Source organism: Xyrauchen texanus, chromosome 27 (assembly GCF_025860055.1).
Source record: "Xyrauchen texanus isolate HMW12.3.18 chromosome 27, RBS_HiC_50CHRs, whole genome shotgun sequence".
NCBI lineage: Eukaryota > Metazoa > Chordata > Actinopteri > Cypriniformes > Catostomidae > Xyrauchen > Xyrauchen texanus.
The window spans coordinates 15,601,224-15,622,985 of NC_068302.1; the positions used below are offsets into that span (position 1 = coordinate 15,601,224).

General features: G+C 38.0%; 1 protein-coding gene across 1 annotated transcript in view; it reads right to left on the bottom strand.

Moving 5' to 3' along the window:
- Window positions 1-20,683, bottom strand: part of LOC127621513 (GDNF family receptor alpha-2-like) — a 157,658-nt gene extending 136,975 nt beyond the window's left edge. The window contains exons 1-2 of the mRNA XM_052095161.1: window positions 20,205-20,683; window positions 16,141-16,446 (exon numbers count right to left, since the gene is read on the bottom strand). Of these exons, the coding sequence (XP_051951121.1) occupies window positions 16,141-16,446; window positions 20,205-20,241 (343 nt within the window). The 5' untranslated portion in view covers window positions 20,242-20,683. The remainder of the gene's footprint in view (window positions 1-16,140; window positions 16,447-20,204) is intronic.
- Window positions 20,684-21,762: the final 1,079 nt, after the last annotated feature.

The window sequence follows — 21,762 nt, forward strand, 5'->3', positions numbered from 1 at the left end:
AAGCATGTGCAGAATAACTAAATAGTGATTTAATTATTTAAATACCATGCACATCCCTATTAATAATGCATTATTTTGTATCGGTTCATAATTAAAAAGTAGCCTACATATAACTGGTCGTGTAAGACTGTAACGCTGTCACTGGCAATGACAAAGATGATGACGTGTGATGAACCCAAGTGCAGTTTTATTATCAAATGTGAAATACCAAGCAGGGATCTTGGTACCCAGAGAGTAGCCGATGGCTCGAAGGGAAATGGTGGAGCCAGAGGTTCAGAGGACCAAGGTAGTGCTGTTGGCTCGGTGGACCGAAGTGGAGCTGGGGGATAGGAAGACAAAGGTGGAGCCATTGGGACTGAGGACCAAGGTGAAGCCATACGGAAGGATGTCCTTGGTGAAGCCGCAGACTCTGAGTGATGAAGCAAAGCTGGAGGATAGGAGAGGCCAGGAGGAGCCAAGTGGCCGACTGGCCAAGGCGGAGCCGGAGGGACGAGGAACCCCAGTGAAGCCGATTGGCTGAAGGACCATGGTGGAGCTGAAGTGACATAGGGCCAAGGTGGGACTGAGAGATCTAAGAACCAAGGCGGAGTCCAGGGCTCTAGGTGGGGTCGGATGTTCAAAAGTTCCCCTTGCCAGATCAGGAGAACTAAGTGTGGGCACAAGGGCGGGAACCAATTCCAGCTCAAATAGACCAGTGAGAGATGGCTCTGGAACGGACAAGGCCTGCAATGCTGGTTCATTGGCCAGAGGTGAGAATGAGACCTTGTATAGAGCATACTGAAGCTTGGCTGTGAAATGGCATGAAGCACACTGAGGTGTGGCTGTGACATAGCATGAAGTAGACTCAGGCGTGGCTGTGATGTGGCATGGAGCACACTGAGGTGTGGCTGTGACATAGCATGAAGTAGACTCAGGCGTGGCTGTGATGTGGCATGGAGCAGACTCTGGCGTGGCTGTGACATGGCATGGAGTAGACTCAGGATCCAGGGCAAAAGATGGCACTATCTCAGCGACCATGACAAGGTGGGGCTCTAGCTTGGCGGCCATGATGTGGGACTCCGACTCGGCATCAGCCTCCCCCACAGTGAACGCAGAACCACTTATCTGCAGGAAAAGGTTGATATACTGAGCCAGATTGGGGGAACTGCAACGGCCAGGCATCAAGGAGGAAACCGGCTCACTCAATCCCACATGGAAAATGTCCTTGAGGGCGACTTCATTCAAGTCCACCTGGCAGGCCAGAGTGCAGAAGTCCTCCACATAATATTCCAGGGATCGATTCCCCTGGTGAAGACTCAGGATTTGAACTGATAAGTTCATCTTGCCCTGTCAGGTATTCTGTAATGCTATCGCTGGCAATGACAAAGACGATGACGTGTGATGAACCCAAGTGCAGTTTTATTATCAAACGTGAAATTCCAAAGCTGTAACTCCCAACGTGAACAAAATACAAAAAACATGGACATGACTTTAACTTGACTTGACTTGCTTAAACTTGACATGACCCATTCCAACAAAGTTACACTCACAATGTTACATTAAAAATACCTGACAATGGACAATGGCAAACATGAGGCTTAAATATATGGACAAGGGAGAAACATGACAATGATAACCAATGACAAGACAGAACTGATAACAAGCTAACAAGACAATAAACAAATGAAAACAAGACGCATGAACATGGAGGGAAACATGAAATCATATGACCAGGGGTCCACATGACATTAAACACATGAACAAACATATTAAACATTACAAAGAATGCTCCAAACGTTTCTTCCGTCAATTTGAAAAATCCAACCAAATCTGGCAAGCATCCTGTTGCGCATAAAAGTGAACCTAATCACGTGGCAGGTCATGGGGGGCCTCCATGGTGTACTGGCCCATAGACCTCTCAGTTCTTAGTCCGTCCTTGAGTACACTACAATGTAATATTTCACACATATTTTGGGCTTTATTTTCATGAGTGTGCAATGCGTAGTGTGCAGTGCATTTTTCTATTAGTGTTGATGTTGTTTATATTTACAAATATATTTATGATCTAATTTGTATTGGTGTTTTCTACCTGTTTCTATAGAGTGATTTTTAAAGGGGTCATGACATGGGTTTTTTTATTGTATTATTATGTTCCCTTAGGTGCAATTATAGTATTAATATATTTTTTTTTAAGAAAAACTTTTAAAATCTAGTGATTTATGACCTTTTCCCACCCTGTTTCTCATCCTCTGATTCAAACAGTCTGTTTTGGGGGCGTTTTCCATTTAAGACTTCAGTGTTAACGCTCACTGTTATGATTGGCTAACGTCAGTGCCTATGTATCAATTATTGACGCTTCCAGCCAGAACAATATGCAAGTAAACTAAGTAAAAACACTGTGATTATTCATAATGAATGAAATTGCGCTTTAAAAAGTAGTTTAAAGTTTAAAATAGATTACTTACAGTTTGCGTCGTCGTTGTTCCCAGAATAGTCGGCACGGACTTATCTTTGAGCAACAGTTTTCTGGCAAAGCCAGCATCATATTGAGATTTGTTCTCAAAACAGTCATCCTTAAAATGTACAGAACAAACGCTTAAGTTAACACTGCCGTGACTGGGACGTCCGCAAAAAATAAACTGCATCCATTTTTCCCTGACGTCTGGATCTTTCGGCAGCTTATTCAGAGGTTTTGTTTGACCACAGCCAGGAACAGCACATCTGTGTGGCATCGTAATTTTCCTGTGCACAAGTAGTCTCTGTCAGAGCTCGCTGTCCATATCCATCGACTGAACATTTGTGAGGCGCACGGCGATACGAAATGAGCGTAGTTGTCTTGCGCTTAAAGCGTAGTTATCTTGTGCTGGAGGCGGTCATATGCAAACGCTGGTACGTCACTTCTAACCGTCACGTCACTTCTAACCATGAATCCAGAACGAGCTGTATTTTGAGCTTGATTAAATAAATGATTCGTTTAGAATGGGGAGGACGTCTTAAAATATTAAACTTGCAGGACGTTTTAATGATACAAAGACCTCTTATATACCAAAAGATCAAGGCAAATTTGGTTTCTCATGTCATGACCCCTTTAAGTCACTGCAAAAGGTACTGGGTGGAAGAAGTTAGATTGAGTAAAATGTTTGGATTTGGTATGTTTTTTTACTACATTATTTTGATTATATTTTTATTACGTTTGAAGTGTAAACTGAAGTGTATTTCAAATAATCTATTTAATTTGTCAAAATCGACTGTTAGAAGTGAAGTACGTGCCAATACAATCACTGTTAATAATAGGAATAATTGGGGCCTGGGTAGCTCAGCGAGTATCAGCGCAGACTACCTCCCCTGGAGTCGCAAGTTCGAATCCAGGGCATACTGAGTGACTCCAGCCTGGTCTACTAAGCAACCAAATTGAACAGGTTGCTAGGGAAGGTAGAGTCACATAGGGTAACCTCTTCGTGGTGACGATTAGGGGTTCTCGCTCTCAACGGGGCACGTGGTAAGTTGTGCGTGGATCGTGGAGAATAGCATGAGCCTCCATATGCTGTGAGTCTCCATGGTGTCATGCACCATGAGCCACATGATAAGATGCGTGGATGTCTCAGAAGCGGAGGAAACTGAGACTTGTCCTCTGCCACCTGGATTGAGGTGAGTAACCGCGCCACCATGAGGACCTACTAAGTAGTGGGAATTAGGCATTCCAAATTGGGATAAAAGGGGATAGAAAAACAATTGTTGGCATAATTTGTGTGTCAGTAGATGGAAATGTTTAATAATACTTACATACTCCTGAAGAGAACCACATTTTCCATGCGTATAAAATGAGTGTCACAGTCAAAGAAAAATTCCTGACATTCAACAAGGATGCAGTTAATGCATAAAAGAGGTAAATCCATTTTTCTATTCCTCTAATTCATTGCATACAGTCCATTTACACTACCAACTTCTTATGAATGTGCTGTCTTTGTTTATATCACTGGTGCTTTACAGGGAAAGGACTATACAATTGGACGCAGATGGTGGATTGACTGGGGAAAAACCTCAGAATTAAATTGAATTTGAACCAGGCCATTTACATGTAATTTCCCCAAATCCACTTGCACCTAGACTTAGCACATGCTTGCATAAAAATAACAAAACTCCATGTCTGCTCTCAGTGCTCTTAAAATAGGGCTAATTAAGAATTTTTTTCTCGTTAGTCTACAAAAGATTGGATGTCTCCCCTATGTCTTGACATGCACATGTCAGTGAACAGAATCTGCATGTATGCAATGACAATTAATTCCTAAAATACAGTAAGCTTACTCTGGCCCTCCTTAAAAAAATAACAGTGACCTGAACCTGGCAGCAAAACGTTTGGGGACCCCTGCTTTAGGAGGTAGAGGTAAAAGTTGTTAGATAACGTTGAGTCAAAACAGATGTTTTCTTTATTATATGGTTTTGATGTCTTTGATTCGAATTGATCCTGTCACTTACATAAGCAACGGTCAGACTATCATTCTTACAATCATATTAAAATAATTTTTTATGTTGCGATTCCTAATAAAATTACTGTCCTTTATTACGTTTTTCCTTTGTAGGGCAGTACATTTGAAAAAGAGTATTGAAAAGTGTATTGTGGATCTTGTAAGGTGTACAATGCTGTAGAGTCATAAGCACCAGGTATTTCACTTGTTTAAACTCAGGCATTTTCACTCTGCTTAACCTGCAAAGCCAGCCTGGTCCCAGTTTTAACACAACACCTAGCGACTCATCCATCTTACACTATTGTCTCTCTGCATCTCCACTTACAGTAATGGAAATCATTAAAAATGGATTCACAAGGAGATACAAGTGCTGTGCCTGTCATAATATTTCTTGCCACTGTACAAACAAACATAAAAATCCATAAAATTACATTCAAACAGTTCAAGTTGACTTCCATATGATAAGAATAAAAGCTCAATGGAACAAGATTATGGAATTGAAACATTATAATGGAATTCTTCCAGAACTGTATTAGTCATTCAACAGAAGCATATTATGTTTATACTATAGCCTTTGAGGCACTTCCATAATCAGTCTATGCAAAAATAGCTTTTAAGCAGAACCTTTAATCTATCCATCCATTCATCCATCCATTGGGTGAATATGTCACCTAAAATAAAAATGTTGTCATCATTTAATTACCCTCAAGTCGATTCAACTTCACATTATGTTTCTTCTTCCATGAAACAGAATAGAAGATGTTAGGCAGAATGTCTGAGCAGCTAATGAACTATTCCTTTAATGCTTTTATGTTGCCATTTGTGATGAGTTTCTCAAGATTAGCAGCACTATTGCTCTCTGCAGCATATTACTTGCTCAAGTACCATTTAGCAGTCTTTTTTCCAAAGCTCTGGAGCAATTTAGTGTTATCTGTCTTTCTCAGTGTTGATAAGAACAGTACCGTTGTCTCAGTAACTCTCCAGTTTCATGCTAGCCCCTATTCTAATGTAAGACTGAACCTCCTGTCTTTAGGTATAAGCTCAGATGCCTGTGCTCTCTATACCTACAGCCCACTGGCTTCAGGTTTTCCCTGTGGTAAAATTACTTACAATGTGTTTGTCTTTGGTAAGCTGACAGAGAGAACTTGTGTCAAAATCAATTTGCCTCTTGTTAAGTTAAATCTGGTTCACTGCACAATGGATCAAAATTAATTACAACTGATTCTACACCAAACTACCAGAGTCCACACTGCCCAGCTACAGCAAGGGTGGGTGATAAGAAGACCCACATGCAATTTGTGCCTGCAGAACTCCAAAGAAGGCTCCACATATTTCCAAAGAATTGGAATGTCCATCATTTGCAAAGTTTTACACATCTTCCTTCCCTTGTGTGTGCTTATTAAATAATTGTGATTATACAAACATGGAAGAGGAGAGACAGATAGTGGAAGTTTAGAACTGAATAATTCTAAAACCCCTAAATGAAAACCATAAAAAAAATGCTTTATGGTGAAGCATCACATAAGTAATGCAAATACAGGTGTGTGTTCTGAGTTTGATACTCTTCAGATGGGTAGTATATTTATTTATTTACAGTATATTGATGCATTTGGCAGATGCGTTTATACAAAGCAACTTAAATTGGATTCAAGATTGACATTTTATCAGTTTTTGTCTTCCTTGGGAATCAAACCCATGATCTTGCTGTTACTAGTGCCATGCTCTACCAGTTGAGCTGCAGGGTATTGTGCTAAGAGTGCAAGAGAGTATCCAAACAGACAGATCTCGCCCGCTGCTTGCCAGTAACATGTTGCGTCACACCTGGTTTGTCATGCTAGTCATTAGTAAAGTACAGCAGTTCAGGGAGTAGTCAACAAAAATTCCTTCCTAATTAAAAGACTACATATTGCATGCTTTGTTGGTCACAATAGTGTATTTTGCATTGCTCTGCAAAGTAGTTATGTGAGGGCCATTAGGAGAGAGTTAGAGCAGCTTGTTCTGTGAGCAAACATCACTTCCCCTTTTGTTTAAATCCAAGGTGTTAATGCTAAACTGAAGAGATACTAAAGTGTGTATAACCTCACATGGCAATAGGAAGCTTTTCACCAGTAAAAATGAACTGCACACACATATTCATCCTACAGTGGATACATAGCCTTGAAACACTGGTGCCTTTAAATGAAATCTAATACTATTCCCATATCAGGTCATGTGTCTGTATTGCATTTCCACCTTACTGTGCACATATACCAAAGAAAGCAATTACTCTTTGTCAACAATCTAATCTATTGTTATGATGTTGGTGGAGAATCGAATGAATTCAGCTCTCAGGACCCAAAGGTAAACAGAACATTTCACACTTACAAAGGCACAAGGAGTTCTCATGTTTATTTAGGCTTTACAGAGAGAATGATGGATGGATGGATGGTTGGATGGATGGATGGAGGGAGAGGGAAAAAATAATCATGTACTGCAAGATGTACTGCACATACAATATCAGAAACAGTTACTGTTTAAGGTTAGGGCGTCACTTGGGTGGTACCCTCAAGCAGACCTATTTTTTGCCTCTAGTTAAAATGTATAAATCGTTTTGGGTTCATTATTGTACCCTAAGGACCTATTGTATACCTTTAAATGTACATATATATGTTTTGACCTCTGGGAACTCTGAGAAATACTTTTTGTCTACTTAGAGAACAAATTTGTTCACACAAAACAAGGATACCATATATTTATAGCCTGTGTGGATAATGATGCATTGTCAAAAGTCATGTAAAAAAAAAATAAGATTTACAGAAACTCAGCAGAAAAGCATTTGTGTAATAATAACACTTAATGATAACTTATAAAATATTAAGTGCAACAATAAAACAGTTTAACTAATTATACTGTCATTTTTATTCAGAAGGTTTTACAATAAGGACACATTAGTTAACAAAATATTTAACATTAACTAACAATGAACAATATTTGCATAGCATTTATTAATCTAATGGTAATTTCTACATATATTAATACATTTGTAACATAAAAGTTGTATATATGGTAACATTTTGTAACGTTCTGTAACGTTGGTGCTGGCAATGATGATGAAGACGATGACGATGAAGTTAAGATTAAGTTAAGAAGTTAACACAAGTACAGTTTATTTGTGATAACAGTTATAAGTGATCTCCAAAAAGTGAATCCAAACCATAACAAACATAAACGACTTGACTTGACATGACATGACATGGAATACGCAACACAAACAAAATACCTGACAAAGGACAATAGTAAACATGGGCTTAAAAACATGGACAAGGGGTAAAACAAAGATGAGGGAAACAATGAACAGAGAGAACTGATAACAAGACCAATGAAAACAAGACACATGGACCTAGAGGGAAACATAAAATCACATGACAAGGGAACCACATGACATGAAACAGGAACTAAACTTTTCAAAATACAAGACATGAAAAATATGAAAAAAATAAATAAATACACATGACACACTTTATCACAACTTTCATTAAAAAATAATTAAAAAACATTATATAATGCTTTACAGATAATTATATAACAGTCGATACAAGTTAAGCTGAATCAACAACATTTGTGGCATTATATTGTTTACCACAATAATTTATTTTGACTTTATTTCTTTTTTAAGATGGGACTTTAAAATAAAGTACTGCTCATTCTTTGTTAGTCATTATTATTAGTCATATGAAGTGTTATCAACCTTATTGTAAAGTGTTAACACTTAAGTGTTCTTGTGGTAAATAATTACATTCTAAATAAACAACAATTTAAATAATTGTCTAACATTGGAAATCCACTAATAAGCACATCAAGTCTATACTAAAATTGGATTAATGTACACAATAAAATAATACTTTTGCATAATACATGAATATTCAGGGGAAAAAATTGCAAATAACATTAAATGTAAAATAAGATATGATTACTGATGCAACTACAAGGCAAAATTGAATGCATCTTTATCTCATAAACAATCTATAACAACATATTGTTAATAGTATTGATGAAGTTGAGCCAATAAGCTTTGAACACTTGGTATACATGGGGATTGGGCATGCATTATTGCTCAAAAGGAGGTCAATCGATAATTTTATATGTTGATCAGGGCAGACAAAGAATATTCCATAACCACAGGGCAGATTAGCCAACACAGAATGACTTCAGTGCGAACGCAATGTTAACTACTGTGTAATTGCTCTTAAGGACGATGAGGACCAAAAAGGGTACATCAGAATCAATCAGTTGTGTCACATGTTAAATTTCACATAACCTGAGGGTATGATGTATTGTGCATTCATCATAATGAATGTGTGCTCAGTTAACTCTGCGCTGAGATCAGACTGCAACATCCTGGAATAAAATGGCCCCAGGATGCAAAGACATATATTATGAAGATCAGTGAAAAAAGTGCAACATTCCAATGATACTGGGAACACTTCTATGCATCAACATCTTGCTTGCATAAGGGTAAATCAGAAATTACATTCCAGCAGTAAAAATAATGTTTGAATAAATAACAGAAGAACATAAATTAACATAAATTTATCATGTTTATGTTGTTCCAAACCTTTATGACTTTCTTTCTTCTGTGGAAGACAAAAGGTCATGTAAGGCAGTGTGTTAGTCTCAGTCACCAATTACTTGTATTGCTTTCTTTTGCTGTACAATGAAAGTGAATGGTGACTGAGGCTGAAGAAAGAAAGTATATGGTTTTGAACAAGATGAGGTTGGCAAAACTTTATTTTAGTCCCATGTCTGCCAAACATGTTTAGTGGTAGAAACATCATCTGCAGCCTTTAACTGAACTATTGATGGGAAGTTTGGAATGAGCTATAGGATGTTTCCTTGCTCCCGTGCTCCATATTTAGTGAATGACTTAATCTCCAGTGTGCTGTAACTAGTCTCACTAACTCCATATAAAGCCTCTGAGAGCAAAATTTACTGATTCTCAGTGTGATAATGCAAATTAAATTTAGGATTTGTAAGAAAAAAATATGCCATGCGATAAATCGATCATATGACTCCGTGCATCTAAAGTTTAATCCTTTACTGACAGCAGTGTCTCCTGAACTGAGATCAGTCTGTTTAAATGCATTTTAATTATGCGTTACGTATAGCAAAGCCAAAATACTTGGGGTGGCACAAGGTTAAAGATGTATAGTTATATTTGAGTTTTTATTAAGATTAATATACTGTATATTTTCATCTATATGAAGCATTGATTTATGCACTGAGGGTGGTTTTAGGAGTAGTGACTGATAATGTCATAACTGATTGTGGTGGTGGGAGCGTGGTCAAGAGCCGTTTTGTGAATTGAGAGCAAGTTCGGGAGATTAGAGTTGTAAGGATTGACACCTGTGGAAAATTATCTCTGACACCTGTTTTGCGTTACAGTGAGAGCTGGAGGAACATAAAGGAGCAGCCAGAGCCACAGTGGGTGAGAGAGAGGAGCCAGAGTCCCGATACGACGCTGTCTATGATAAAGAGGAGCTGGTTCCTGCTTCCTCATTTTCCTTGAGACTGACCTGAGACCTGTCATAGAGGTGCCAAAACCTGGAAAACAAGGAAGGAATCGACACAATGGAGTCCTAGCCGTTGGCTGAAGTGATTAAGATCACAGCCAGCATCCACCAATCCCAGCACCAGGCCCTGCTGGACTTGCGTACAGAGCAGCAGCAGTGGTTCCAAGTGCTCTTTCAGCCCCAAGCTGAGGACCAGCAGGTGTTAAGAAGCTTGGTGCCCCAGGGGGAAACTTCAACCGTGACCTAGGCAACAGCTTTGGCCCAACAACCAGTGGGCGGTCCGCATCTTGCCACTGTTGACCGGGGAAGCCCAACTCATGGCCCAACAGCTTCCGGTGACAGACCTCCTGGACTACGAGAGCCTGAGATGAGCAATCCTGCAGCAGGTCGTTCGCATCCCCGAACAGCACTGCCAGCGTTTCCTGTCTCTGATGCTTGGAGAGCTCGGCCACCCATTTTCCTTTGCTTAACAGCTCTGTGACTCCTGCAGATGGTGGTTGCTGGAAGCAGAATGAGATGCCATGGCTTTAGTCAATCTAGTGGTGCTGGAGCAGTTTATCACCCGGCTACCGAAAGGGATGGTGGAATGGGTCCAGTACCACCATCCAGTGTCACTGGATGCAGTCGTCTAGCTGGCTGAGTACCACTTGGCGGCAGTTCAGGGGGCCGGTGGGCCCTCTTTTCTCTCTTTCTCTCTCTCTCTCCTTCACCCCCTCTCCTTCATAATGTCCTCATCCTGTTCCAACTCCCTGGAAATGGGAAAGTGTGCCCCTAAACTGGTTCCCACCAGTTTCCCCTTTCCTCTCCATTCTATTCCCCAGGTTAGTGAATCCGATGCCGCAGGTGCGGGTGTGAAACCTGGGCCGGTCTGCTGGAGCTGTGGGGAACCTGGGAACTTCCAGGAATTATACACAAGAGTCACACCATGCTCTGTGAACAAAATCAATGATACATCTGAAAAATATAAATACGGGGAGTCATGTGATGCCATGCGAGGTTCGGACGTGTGAACTGTGAGCTCTGCACACTTTGCTAGTTTTAACACTTTTAATTATATAAACCGGTGAGATTTAATACAATCTGTCCCATAACTGTTCTAGGAGGACAATATGTCAAAGAATTAAAAAACCTCAGGCTCTGGAGACATCAGCTCAAGCTGATACACCTGAGAAGGCCGCAAGCCCCGGAGCCGATTTGGCCAGAGAAATGCTGGAAATTCGGCGAGAAATGTTGAACGTGTCGGTGTAACATGGTTCAAATGGACTAGGAGGAGGCGGGAACTGGCTGAACAGTCAAAGTAATATATAATTAAACAAAAAGACACAAAACACAAATACAGCTGCATGTGGCTCTCTCTCACCCGAACTGCTGCATCTGGCTCGGCCTTATCCCTCTCATCGTCTGCTTAGCCTGTGTGCAACTCATGGACTGGCACCGCCCTCCTCCTTGTCACAGTTGGCAATGCTGACGAAGGTCGTTGCTGACTTAGAAGATCTTGCTGTAATACGTCGATCAATCACTGCCATGGAGACGAAATTCACTGAGGTGGTCACAAGAGTAAGGGATGTCGAGAAACAGATTATCTGGAGTCATTGGAGAGGGATTTAGCTGCTAACCTGCAAGCGACCAAGGTGGATTTTGAGCGCATCTGGGAGAAATTGGAGGACATGGAGAACTGGCAGAATAATTCTTCCCGAAGAAGAGGGTCAGGATATGGTGAAATTCCTGGATGGGCTCTTTCCGAATCTGCTTGACATAACAGGCCATAAGCTGGAAATCGAGTGAGCTCACAGGGTTCTGGCTCGGCAATCCGCTGAGGGAGATCTGATCAATTCTGGCCAAATTTATGAGATCATCCAAAAAAGATCTTGTGTTGCATGAGGTGAGGAGTAAAGGAAGGCTTTTTTGGAAGAAACACAGCATTTTCTTGTTCCCAGACTTTGCAATGTCGCTTGCACTGATGTTCTTGGCCAAATTGAGAATAGATGCTAAGGATGGCCGTAAATTATTTACATGTCCCCAGCAAGCGATGTCATTCATAACATCAATGGAGAAAGTTATTTTGTGGTACTCACGTTGTAGCTGTTTGGACCTGCTCACTGAACATTCACTTAACTGTTTGAGGAACTGAGAGCCTTTTTTGTTTCTTTTTGTGCTGATTCCACCTAGCAGCTGGAGTTTTTTTTGTGGAGTAATACTCCTTTGGAACTGTTTAGTGGATGAATCTGCATGTTCTTTGTGCTTATGCCTCCTATTGGCTGGAGTTTGTTTTGTGGAGTATTTCTTGCAAGACATTGGAGTGATTAGGTCATTTGTTGCACTCATGTAGCAGCCGAATGGGCCGGCTCACTGAAAATTTGTTTGACTGTCCGAGGATACTGAGTGCCCAGAATAACACATTTTCGGGACAGTTATGTGGATGAATCTACATGTTCTTCGTTTTTATTCTGTCAATTGGCTGGAGTTTGTTTTATAGATTATCTGTTGTTGTTTAACGCCATCTCACAAAATGTTTATAGAAACAATGGACTTGAGCAATCCGATGGCAAAGTTGTAGTGGGGGCTCTCGTAGGCATGCGTTGACTGTTTGAGTTTCGAATGATGGACGCCAGCTGCCGTCCATCATTTTTTCTGTTTGTTTGGTTCTGGGGGAAGTTTGGGATTTGATTGTTGCACTAATGTTGGAATGTGGTCTTTATAATTTTATTTTTGACACACAATACATTTGTTCTCATATGTCAAAATGTCAAATGTTAATATCATTGTCTATGGTTGTCTAAGTGTGGAATTTTAATGGGTTGGGGCACCCCATAAAAAGTAGGCATGTTATTTATCTTCTTATGTGTAAGAAATATGATATAATGCTTCTTCAAGAAACGCATCTTTCCCCGCAGGAAGCTGAAAAATTTGGGAAGATATGGGGTTGACATGCTGGCTCAAGTAAGAGCAGGGGAGTCATTACACTGATAAGTAAGCATCTACCATTCAAATGTCTCAAACAGATCAAAGATAAATTAGGAAGAGTCATTATTTTTTTTATCAGAAATTCAGGGGCAAAGTCTTATATTGGATAATATTTACGGACCTAAAGTTGATCAGGTTTTTTTTTTTATAGCTCTTGAAGGGATCTTGCAAGCTGCTGGCACCCCTCAAGATATAATATTGGGAGGAGATTTTAATCTTTTGATTGTTCATAGTGAAACAAAAGTGTGCAAGCCCCCTAGGGCAACATTGACGCTTCACAAGATGTGTAAAAATCTTGGTCTTACAGATATTTGGAGACTTTTTAACCCATCTTGTAGGGACTATATATTTTTCATCAGTCCATAAGATTTATTCTAGAATAGATGTTTTTTTTTTTCACGCCCTGGTGAGTTTACAGGTGTTGCCATATATGGAGAAAATGAAATCATATAGTTGGTGCTTTAATGTAAATTTTAAAGGCTGAGATCAATGTTTAAATGGAGACCAACTGGTCCTCAATATCATCTGTGTGCGTGACCAGGTTTGGAGAGTAACAGAATACATGTAACGGTATTACATATGTAAAATACAAGTAATTTAATTCCACTACTGTTACAATTTTAATCATGGTATTTAGAATACAGTTACATTCAAAAGTATTTTGATTACTGAAGAGATTACTTTGCATTTTATAGTCATTTGTTTAATTTAATATTTAGTCCTTTAAACATTTATACATATATATGATGCGATCCAAAGTGCATTTGAACAGCGGTGAAACACTTTCTTGTGATGTGTTACATTCAAACAAGGAGAGTAAGTTTGAAGTTTGGAGCAGAAGAAATAGTAATAAACCTTGTGTAAACTGCTAAGCTAAAATGACGTTTCTAGCAATTTTACATGCACGATACCAGGCACGATCATATTTTTTTTGCAAGAAAATTCACGTTGGATCACCTTTGATTTTAGAGCAAAAATAATATTCTTGATAATATGGTTTTTATTTTTTTCCAGTAAAAATATCTAAAATTCCTTAAAACAAGATCCTATTGATTTATATTGTTTCAGAAACAACACTGCATAAGATATTTAGTTTTTTCAGAGAATTCATTTTTAATATGTGTATTTTGTCTTAATTTACTGGCAGAGTTTTTATAGTAAAAAGAAGTAATAAAATCTACAAGTGCTGAAGAAGTAATCCAAAGTATTTATAATACGTTACTGACCTTGAGTAATCTAACAGAATACGTTACAAATGACATTTTACAGCATGTATTCTGTAATCTGTAGTGGAATACATTTCAAAAGTAACCCTCCCAACCCTGGGTGTGGTTTGGGAGGCACTTAAGGCTGTTCTTACAGTATGCCTCATTCACCAAAAAATCCAAACCATGAGAACCTCTGGCTAGATATATAAAAGAGAGAGTATTTTTCTACCATTCCATCAGTGAAATCTGCTAGTGGTGAAATATTTACCTCAGCCATTGATATTAATAATGCTTTTAAAGAATTCTATTTTGATCTATATAGTTCCCACAACTTCGTCTACTGATGAGGATATTACAAACTTTGTGGAACCATAAGAACATCCTAAACTGACATCTGTGCAAAAAAAATATCTTGATTCTGAGATAATCTTGGAGGAGCGTGGCAAGGTAATTAAGGCCTTGCCTACAGGCAAGGTTTCTGGGCCAGATGACTTTGCCACTGAATTTTTTAGATCTTATGCTACAGAATTGGCTCCACTTTTGCTAGAAGTTTATAAGGAATCCATTAAGAATGGAAAACTTCTGACAACCATGATGCAAGCCCAGATCAGTCTGATTCTTAAAAAGGACAAATATCCAAGCGAGTGTAAGAGTTACCATCCAATTTCCCTGATTTAGCTAGACGTTAAAATATTGTAAAAAATGGGTAACCGATTAAGTAAAGTTATGATATCTCTTATACATATAGATCAGGTGGGGTTTATTCGGGGCCATAGCTCTTCTGATAACATTAGGCGTTTCATCAATATCATGTGGTCAGTGGCAAATTATCAGACGCTGTCATCTCACTTGACGCTAAAAAGGCATTTGATATGGCAGAATGGGATTATCTTTTAAAATTGTATGGGTTTGGGAATACTTTTATTGGTTGGATTAAATTACTTTAATGACACATGGTAGCGGTAGTACAAACAAATTGATTAATTTCAGATTATTTTACTCTGGATAGGGGCCACCGGCAGGGTTGCCCTCTTTCCCATTATTGTTCTGTCTTGCCCTGAAACCATTAGCAGCCGCGATAAGAAAGGTGGATGATTTTCCAGGGGTGGTGGAGGGAGGTATGGCGCATAAGCTTTTGCCTTAGGCAGATGATATATTATTATTTGTCTCTGACCCTACTAGATCTTTTCCTTGCCTCCACAGATTTATTAATTCCTTTTCTAAGTTATGGGGAGTTAATTGGGCTAAATCCGGAGCTTTGGCTCTGACACTGTACTGCCGGTTACGGCTTTTCAGCTGGGTGCCTTCCAGTGGCCCAAACAGGTTAAGTATTTGGGTATTTTATTCCCAGCACATATGTGTGATTTATTTAGTGAAGTTTGACCCTTTAATAAAACATTTTTGAGCAATGTGGGCAGGTGGGCTTCATTACATTTATCTATGATTGGGAAAGTTAATGTTATTAAAATGTATTGTATTCCAAAATTGTATTCCTGCTACCGTCTCTCCCTATAAATGTCCCCATCTTTTATTTGAAGCAATTTTATAGCATAGCAAAGTCCTTCATTAGGAATGGAAAATGTCCCAGATTACATTTCAGTAAGTTGCACAGGCCGATTGACAAAGGTGCAATGTGTATATATATATATATATGATACCTCTCTTTCTACAGTATTAATAACACCAAATAGCACCATGATCGATATTATGCAATTTCTTATCATCAAATGTATCGAAAGCTGAGACAATAGTTCTTACGTCGACAATGTGCAAATTCAGACGCAGCCATTGATTCCTAATTTCTGCCAACGGGACCCTGCTTTCTGTCTTACACTGTCCAAATATGACTGTATTTAATAGTGGTATATTTCGGGTACACTTTTTTAATATACTACTGTTTTGCTTCTAAATTTCTGAAGAAGTGTATCTATTTAAATATCTATTCATTTATCCATAATTCCAAAGAGCTCTTACCTTCAGTAAGGCCTATGTTGATGCTCCAGTAACTCTGCAGACACTGCATTTCTTTCTTCATGCCCCTCTTGCAGCGGCAGTCAAACAGAGACATTTCCTGCAACACTTCCAAAGCTACCTGGCAATCCCTATTGGCCAGCATGGTGTTCCTGTCTTTTCCTGCCAGACACTGCCTCATGATCCTGAAGCGATGGCTGCATTTTTGGTCCTGGTTACACTTCTCAGTGGTCCTTAAACAGTCCATTGAGTCCTGGTGCCCAGACTCAGACAGAGTGGAAGAGCCCGACATACAGAACACTAGCTCATCTATAAAGAAATGGGAAAAGAATAGAAGCTAATTTTCAGGTGTATTTATTTATTTTTATTATTATATTTACATACATGTGAACATGAGTTTAAAATATGTTCAATAACGTTTTAATTTTAAATAAAAAATAATAAATATTTAACAATAATATACAATAAATAAATGATTTTTAATTGTATATAATTTAAAATATATATAAATCATATATTTAATAAGATGATTAAAATAAAAAAAAATTCAAATGTTAAATGAATAAAATAATAAAAAAATAATTACATTAAAATGCTTTAATACGATAATCAACAGACATTATGTATACTGTATTTTAAGGGATAATTGTATGGTTAAATGTCTCTATGCAGACGATCACCCAAAAATTACTATATATATTAGGGCTGGGCGATACATGGAATAATCATGATAATTTTGCTGATGATGTAAAATTCAACAATATCGTAACAATACTGATTTTAATGAGCCTTTTATTTGGCCATTAAGATTCATAGAGTGCATCAGCAGACTAATTTCATGATCCTTCAGGGTTGTGTAATTAATTAAAACAACATCAAAATGGAGATATGAGCATATGTGATTATTTTAATGCCAAAGGCTGCGATTAAAGAGAAGGGCCTGGCTGCAGCTTCCAGAATGGTGCGGGGCTACGTACATGTGTCACCCCACCTATAACATAGTCTCATTGGCTTACATCTTTCATAGACACATGATAGGAGATGCGGTCATCGTTGCTGGTTTATATATATATATATATATATAAAATATGCATATAATTTAAATGTATTATATTGTTGTGGCAGAACAGTTAATCATTGATAAGACAATACAAAATGCGGCTTTAGAATACAATGTATTGTTTACTACCATATTATTGATCATAAGTCAATCATTGGCATACAGTTCACAGCAATCTATTTCACAAGTGAATTTGTCAATCAGTTCAAGATTTATTTTGAGGGCTTGTTTAAGGACCTGTCAATTTCAACAAGCATCAGTCACGCTTGTATAGCGTCTCGGGTGCGTTGCGTCATAAACATAAAATGTTTAGGTCACTGTGTCAAGTTACATATAGTCCTTAGAACACATCTTGAGATCCCGAATTTGCGCTCCATAAAATGTTTTGAACGCAAGAACATAACACTTGTCTGTGTAGTGCTGTCTGGTTGTTTTCTTCACTGTATAACCTGCGTGTTGCCACACAGCTGTAATTTCAATTACTGCCCTCTGGATTAGACAGGTGGTACTACAAGCTTGCATTTCTCAGGAATCTTACTTTTTACAATCCAGTGGCATTGCGATTAATTGTGTTAATTTTATTTACGTGTTATTTTTAACAAAATTATTCGCACTGAATTAACGCGTTAAATCGATAGCCCTATATATATATATATATATATATATATATATATATATATATATATATATATATATATATAATATTAGCATTATTATTTATTCATGCTAATGCTATCCCAGATGTCTACAACAAAGAATATTTCAGCTCTGTAGGTCCATACAATGCACGTGGATGGGTACCAAAATTGTGAATCTCCAAAAGGACATTAAGACAGCATAAATGTAATCCACAAGACTCTAGTGGTTAAATTCTTATCTTCAGAAAACTTATCAAAATGTAAGTAATTTTTTTACTGTAAATCTCCACTTTCACATTCTTCTTCTATTGTTTTTGCTGATTTGCCTTCTTCATGCATATTGCCACCTACTGAGCAGGGAGGAGAATTTATAGTAAAAATGTTCTTAAATATTGATTTGTTTCACACCCACACTTATTATATCACTTCTGCAGACATGGATTTAACCACTGGAGTCTTATTGATTACTTTTTATGCTGCCTTTTGGAGCTTCAACAATTTGTTACCCATTTGCTTGCATTGTGAGGACTTATAGAGATGAAATATTATTTTAAAATGCTTTGTGTTCAGCAGAAGAAAGAAAGTCATGCACATCTGGGATGGCATGTGGGTGAGTAAATGATGATAGAATTTTCATTTTTGGGTGAACTTTCCCTTTAATGACTGCCTTCCCTCTAATATAATATAGCCATAGATGAGGACATTTTATCAATTGACAATCATTCATATTGTGCCTAATACATGGTTTGGAGACTATTAAGCCTGTGTCAAAGTCCAGATGATCTTGCAATCATGTTTATGTCTCACAGGGACTGCTTGATAGCTCAGAATGGTGTAAATAAAAAAATACATGCCTTGAAGACAGAAATATAATATAAATCACACAAAAGACTTCTAATTAACATGACTTGACTCACCATTCTATGCAATATGACACCTGAAACAGTTTAGAAGAATGAGTCTTTTTTTTTTTTTTTGTCTCTGTGAAACGTTGTTTTAATTAGTGGCAAAATGTGAGTTGTATCTTGATGGAGCAATTACACTTTCTTACTGCATTGACATTACGAGTATGACAACTTTCAAAAAATCCTTCACACATAGTCATTCACACTTATTAATTGGCCATGTATGTATATGTGTGTGAAAGGAGTGACAGAGAATGTTTTTGTTCATGTATGCAGATTTTTTTCATACGGTCAATTTAACAGAGGTGCAACCCACCAGTGACACCTACAGGTGTAAACACATCATAATCAAAAGCAAAATTGTAATCATTATAATTTTAAAATTGACCAGAACATATTTGTGAGTAAAAAAAAAACGTATAAAAGAATTAGAACACCCTCTGCTATCTATTCGATCATTGCATGTTTAAAAAAAAAAAAGAACAATGGAAACAGATGCTGAAAGATAACTGATGCCGTAAGACCCTTGAATGTGGCAAAAAGGTGTGATAGAGCATGAAGTTACACATAGGCTAGGCTACTGTATAAAATATTACTATAATTAATGAAAATAGTAAAACCAACAACAAGCAGTTCCATTAAATACACGTTAAGAATATGTGCATTTGTATTACACAGTTCTTATACACTTACACTGTAAATTGAAAACTAATCTAACGTGCACCTGGAGGATGAATATCTATTCAAAATGTTTAATATGTTCTGCAGACTGTTTGAATATTCAGTCTGAGTTGCATATGGTGCGCAGAAAGGATGCTTTCATGTCAGTGTGCATAGGCCAGTGATAAATCTACAGAGTGACCTTGATAGTTCTCACCTTCATTGAACTATGACAGTTTTCACTACTGTACAAAATAACCCTTAAATGAGGAATTAAAACTACAAGATACTAATTAGAATCTAATTAGACGTCATGTGAAACTTAATATATAAAGAGAATCCTAGTTAGCTGTTCTAACAGACCTTTTAGACAAACAGAAAATCACAAATTGTTTTCTGGAGGAAGGAAAGGCATATTGTATTACATAATTAGCATAAATTTAAATATGTGTTTAAGTACTGTATTATGAACTGGAGAGAATTTCTTCTAGCTCTTGTAAGCATTTACAGATTTCAATTCCCATAATCAATAGGCTACCTAAATGAATTTAATGAATGTAAAATTCAGTTTTTAATGCTTGTTGGCAAACTTGACCACATCTCACGGAACTTGTTTAAATATTATGTGTGTCAAAGTCATTTTATATACACTGAATTATGATAATCATTAAGTCATTTTCTAGAGGAAAGTGAATTTAAATGAGATGGAAAAAACTGAATGGAATGAGATTTTGTGCTCACTTTGACTAAATAAAAAAAAAGTTAAATACTGCTCAGATGGTGTCAATTGAAAAAGAAACGTACCTAAAAAGAGCAGAACACCGTAAATATAGATATACATCTTGGTGTTTCTGATAGGGAATCGGTGCGCGTGAAAGAGTGCAGCTCCTGCTGTTACGTTCCCTCCAAATAAACTGTATTCTGCTGTGTCCTTTTCAAATGCCGATGCTGTTCTAAACGTTCTTTGAGCTTAACAATTCCACATTGTGTCCCGTGTTTGTCGCACCATTGTCTTTTTCCTGTCTAAATAATCCAATGCCTCATAAATAGAGAGAAAAGGTTCTCTATTCCGCTCAGGATTTGAACTAAACCCAAGATTTCCGTTGGAGCCGTTACTCGTGGTGTCCTTTGGAAAGAGACATATTTCCCAATGCTGATGCTCTACTACGGCGAAGGACGCAAAAATAAAACCTTCGGCTCAGTACAGAAATGCTCATCTAAAGGATAGACATTCCCACGTCAGTGTATCTCCAAAATGAAATTCCCAATCAAAGGTAGTGAGAAACTTCAGATGGCCGACCAGTGCGGACAGACTTCTGTCTCCTCTGTGCGCGCTCTGGCGGAGGCAGTGAAACCGAGGGTAAAACTGAGCGCACGTGCCCCTATTACGCGTTTCAGCCCACATGTTAAATTATCCGGCATCGGATGAGTTAAACAAACCGAATAGTCAAGCGGACTTACAATACTGTGTCCACGTTGGCTTACTAATAAGTTTGAGCTGAGGATAAATAGCAACTTTTGGCAAGAGGACAGCAACTGCGCTATAGATTTCTGACTAACTGTCCTACTGTTGCCTATTACAGTTGCAAGCATTCAAGAAGAACTATGCTTTTTCGTGCGAGTATATTCAGTGCCTACAAGCTCCCAGTAAAAGAGTTTGCTTTGAGCGTGTTTAAATTGGATGGAAATCTGTACACTAAATGTTCATTAGAAAGAAAGGCTGTTAGATGCTTCTGTTCTGGCAAGTTACTATAGCCTCAGGTTCAGGAGAGTCTCCGGTTTGTTGAGACCTGACATCCAGCATCTACTGACTGCTAAATGATGTGGTCACAAAGTGGTTATATTGGCACAGCCCTGGAGTGTTTGTCATCCTATATACAGTATCAAGCAACACTGCAGTGTGTGAAAACATTATAATTAGGCTATTTGCAAATTTGGTCTAAATATCTCAGGGATAAAACAAACTTGTTCTATGAACACATGGCTAAAATAATGTTGTGGAACAGATTTGGTCAACTATAGGGGTATGACTAATATTGATTTTGTCAGCCAATGAAACAGGGATGTCATTCCATCATGGCTGTGTGGTGTTTGTCAAATTATACCCTCAATTTACAAAAACTTTCTAAATTTTGAACAATTCTTTCTATGACAATTAAGGTTTATCTAAATCTAGGTTTAGTTTAGTCTAAAAGCACAAATAAGTGAAACCAATATCCAATTTTACTGAATCGAAATGGCAGGTGAAGTGAAAATGTATGGGAAGATATGTTTTTTTTGTTTGTTTGTTTGTTTGTTTGTTTGTTTGTTTGTTTGTTTGTACACCTATCCAAGACCTATCCAACTCTCTAAGATTTTTAAC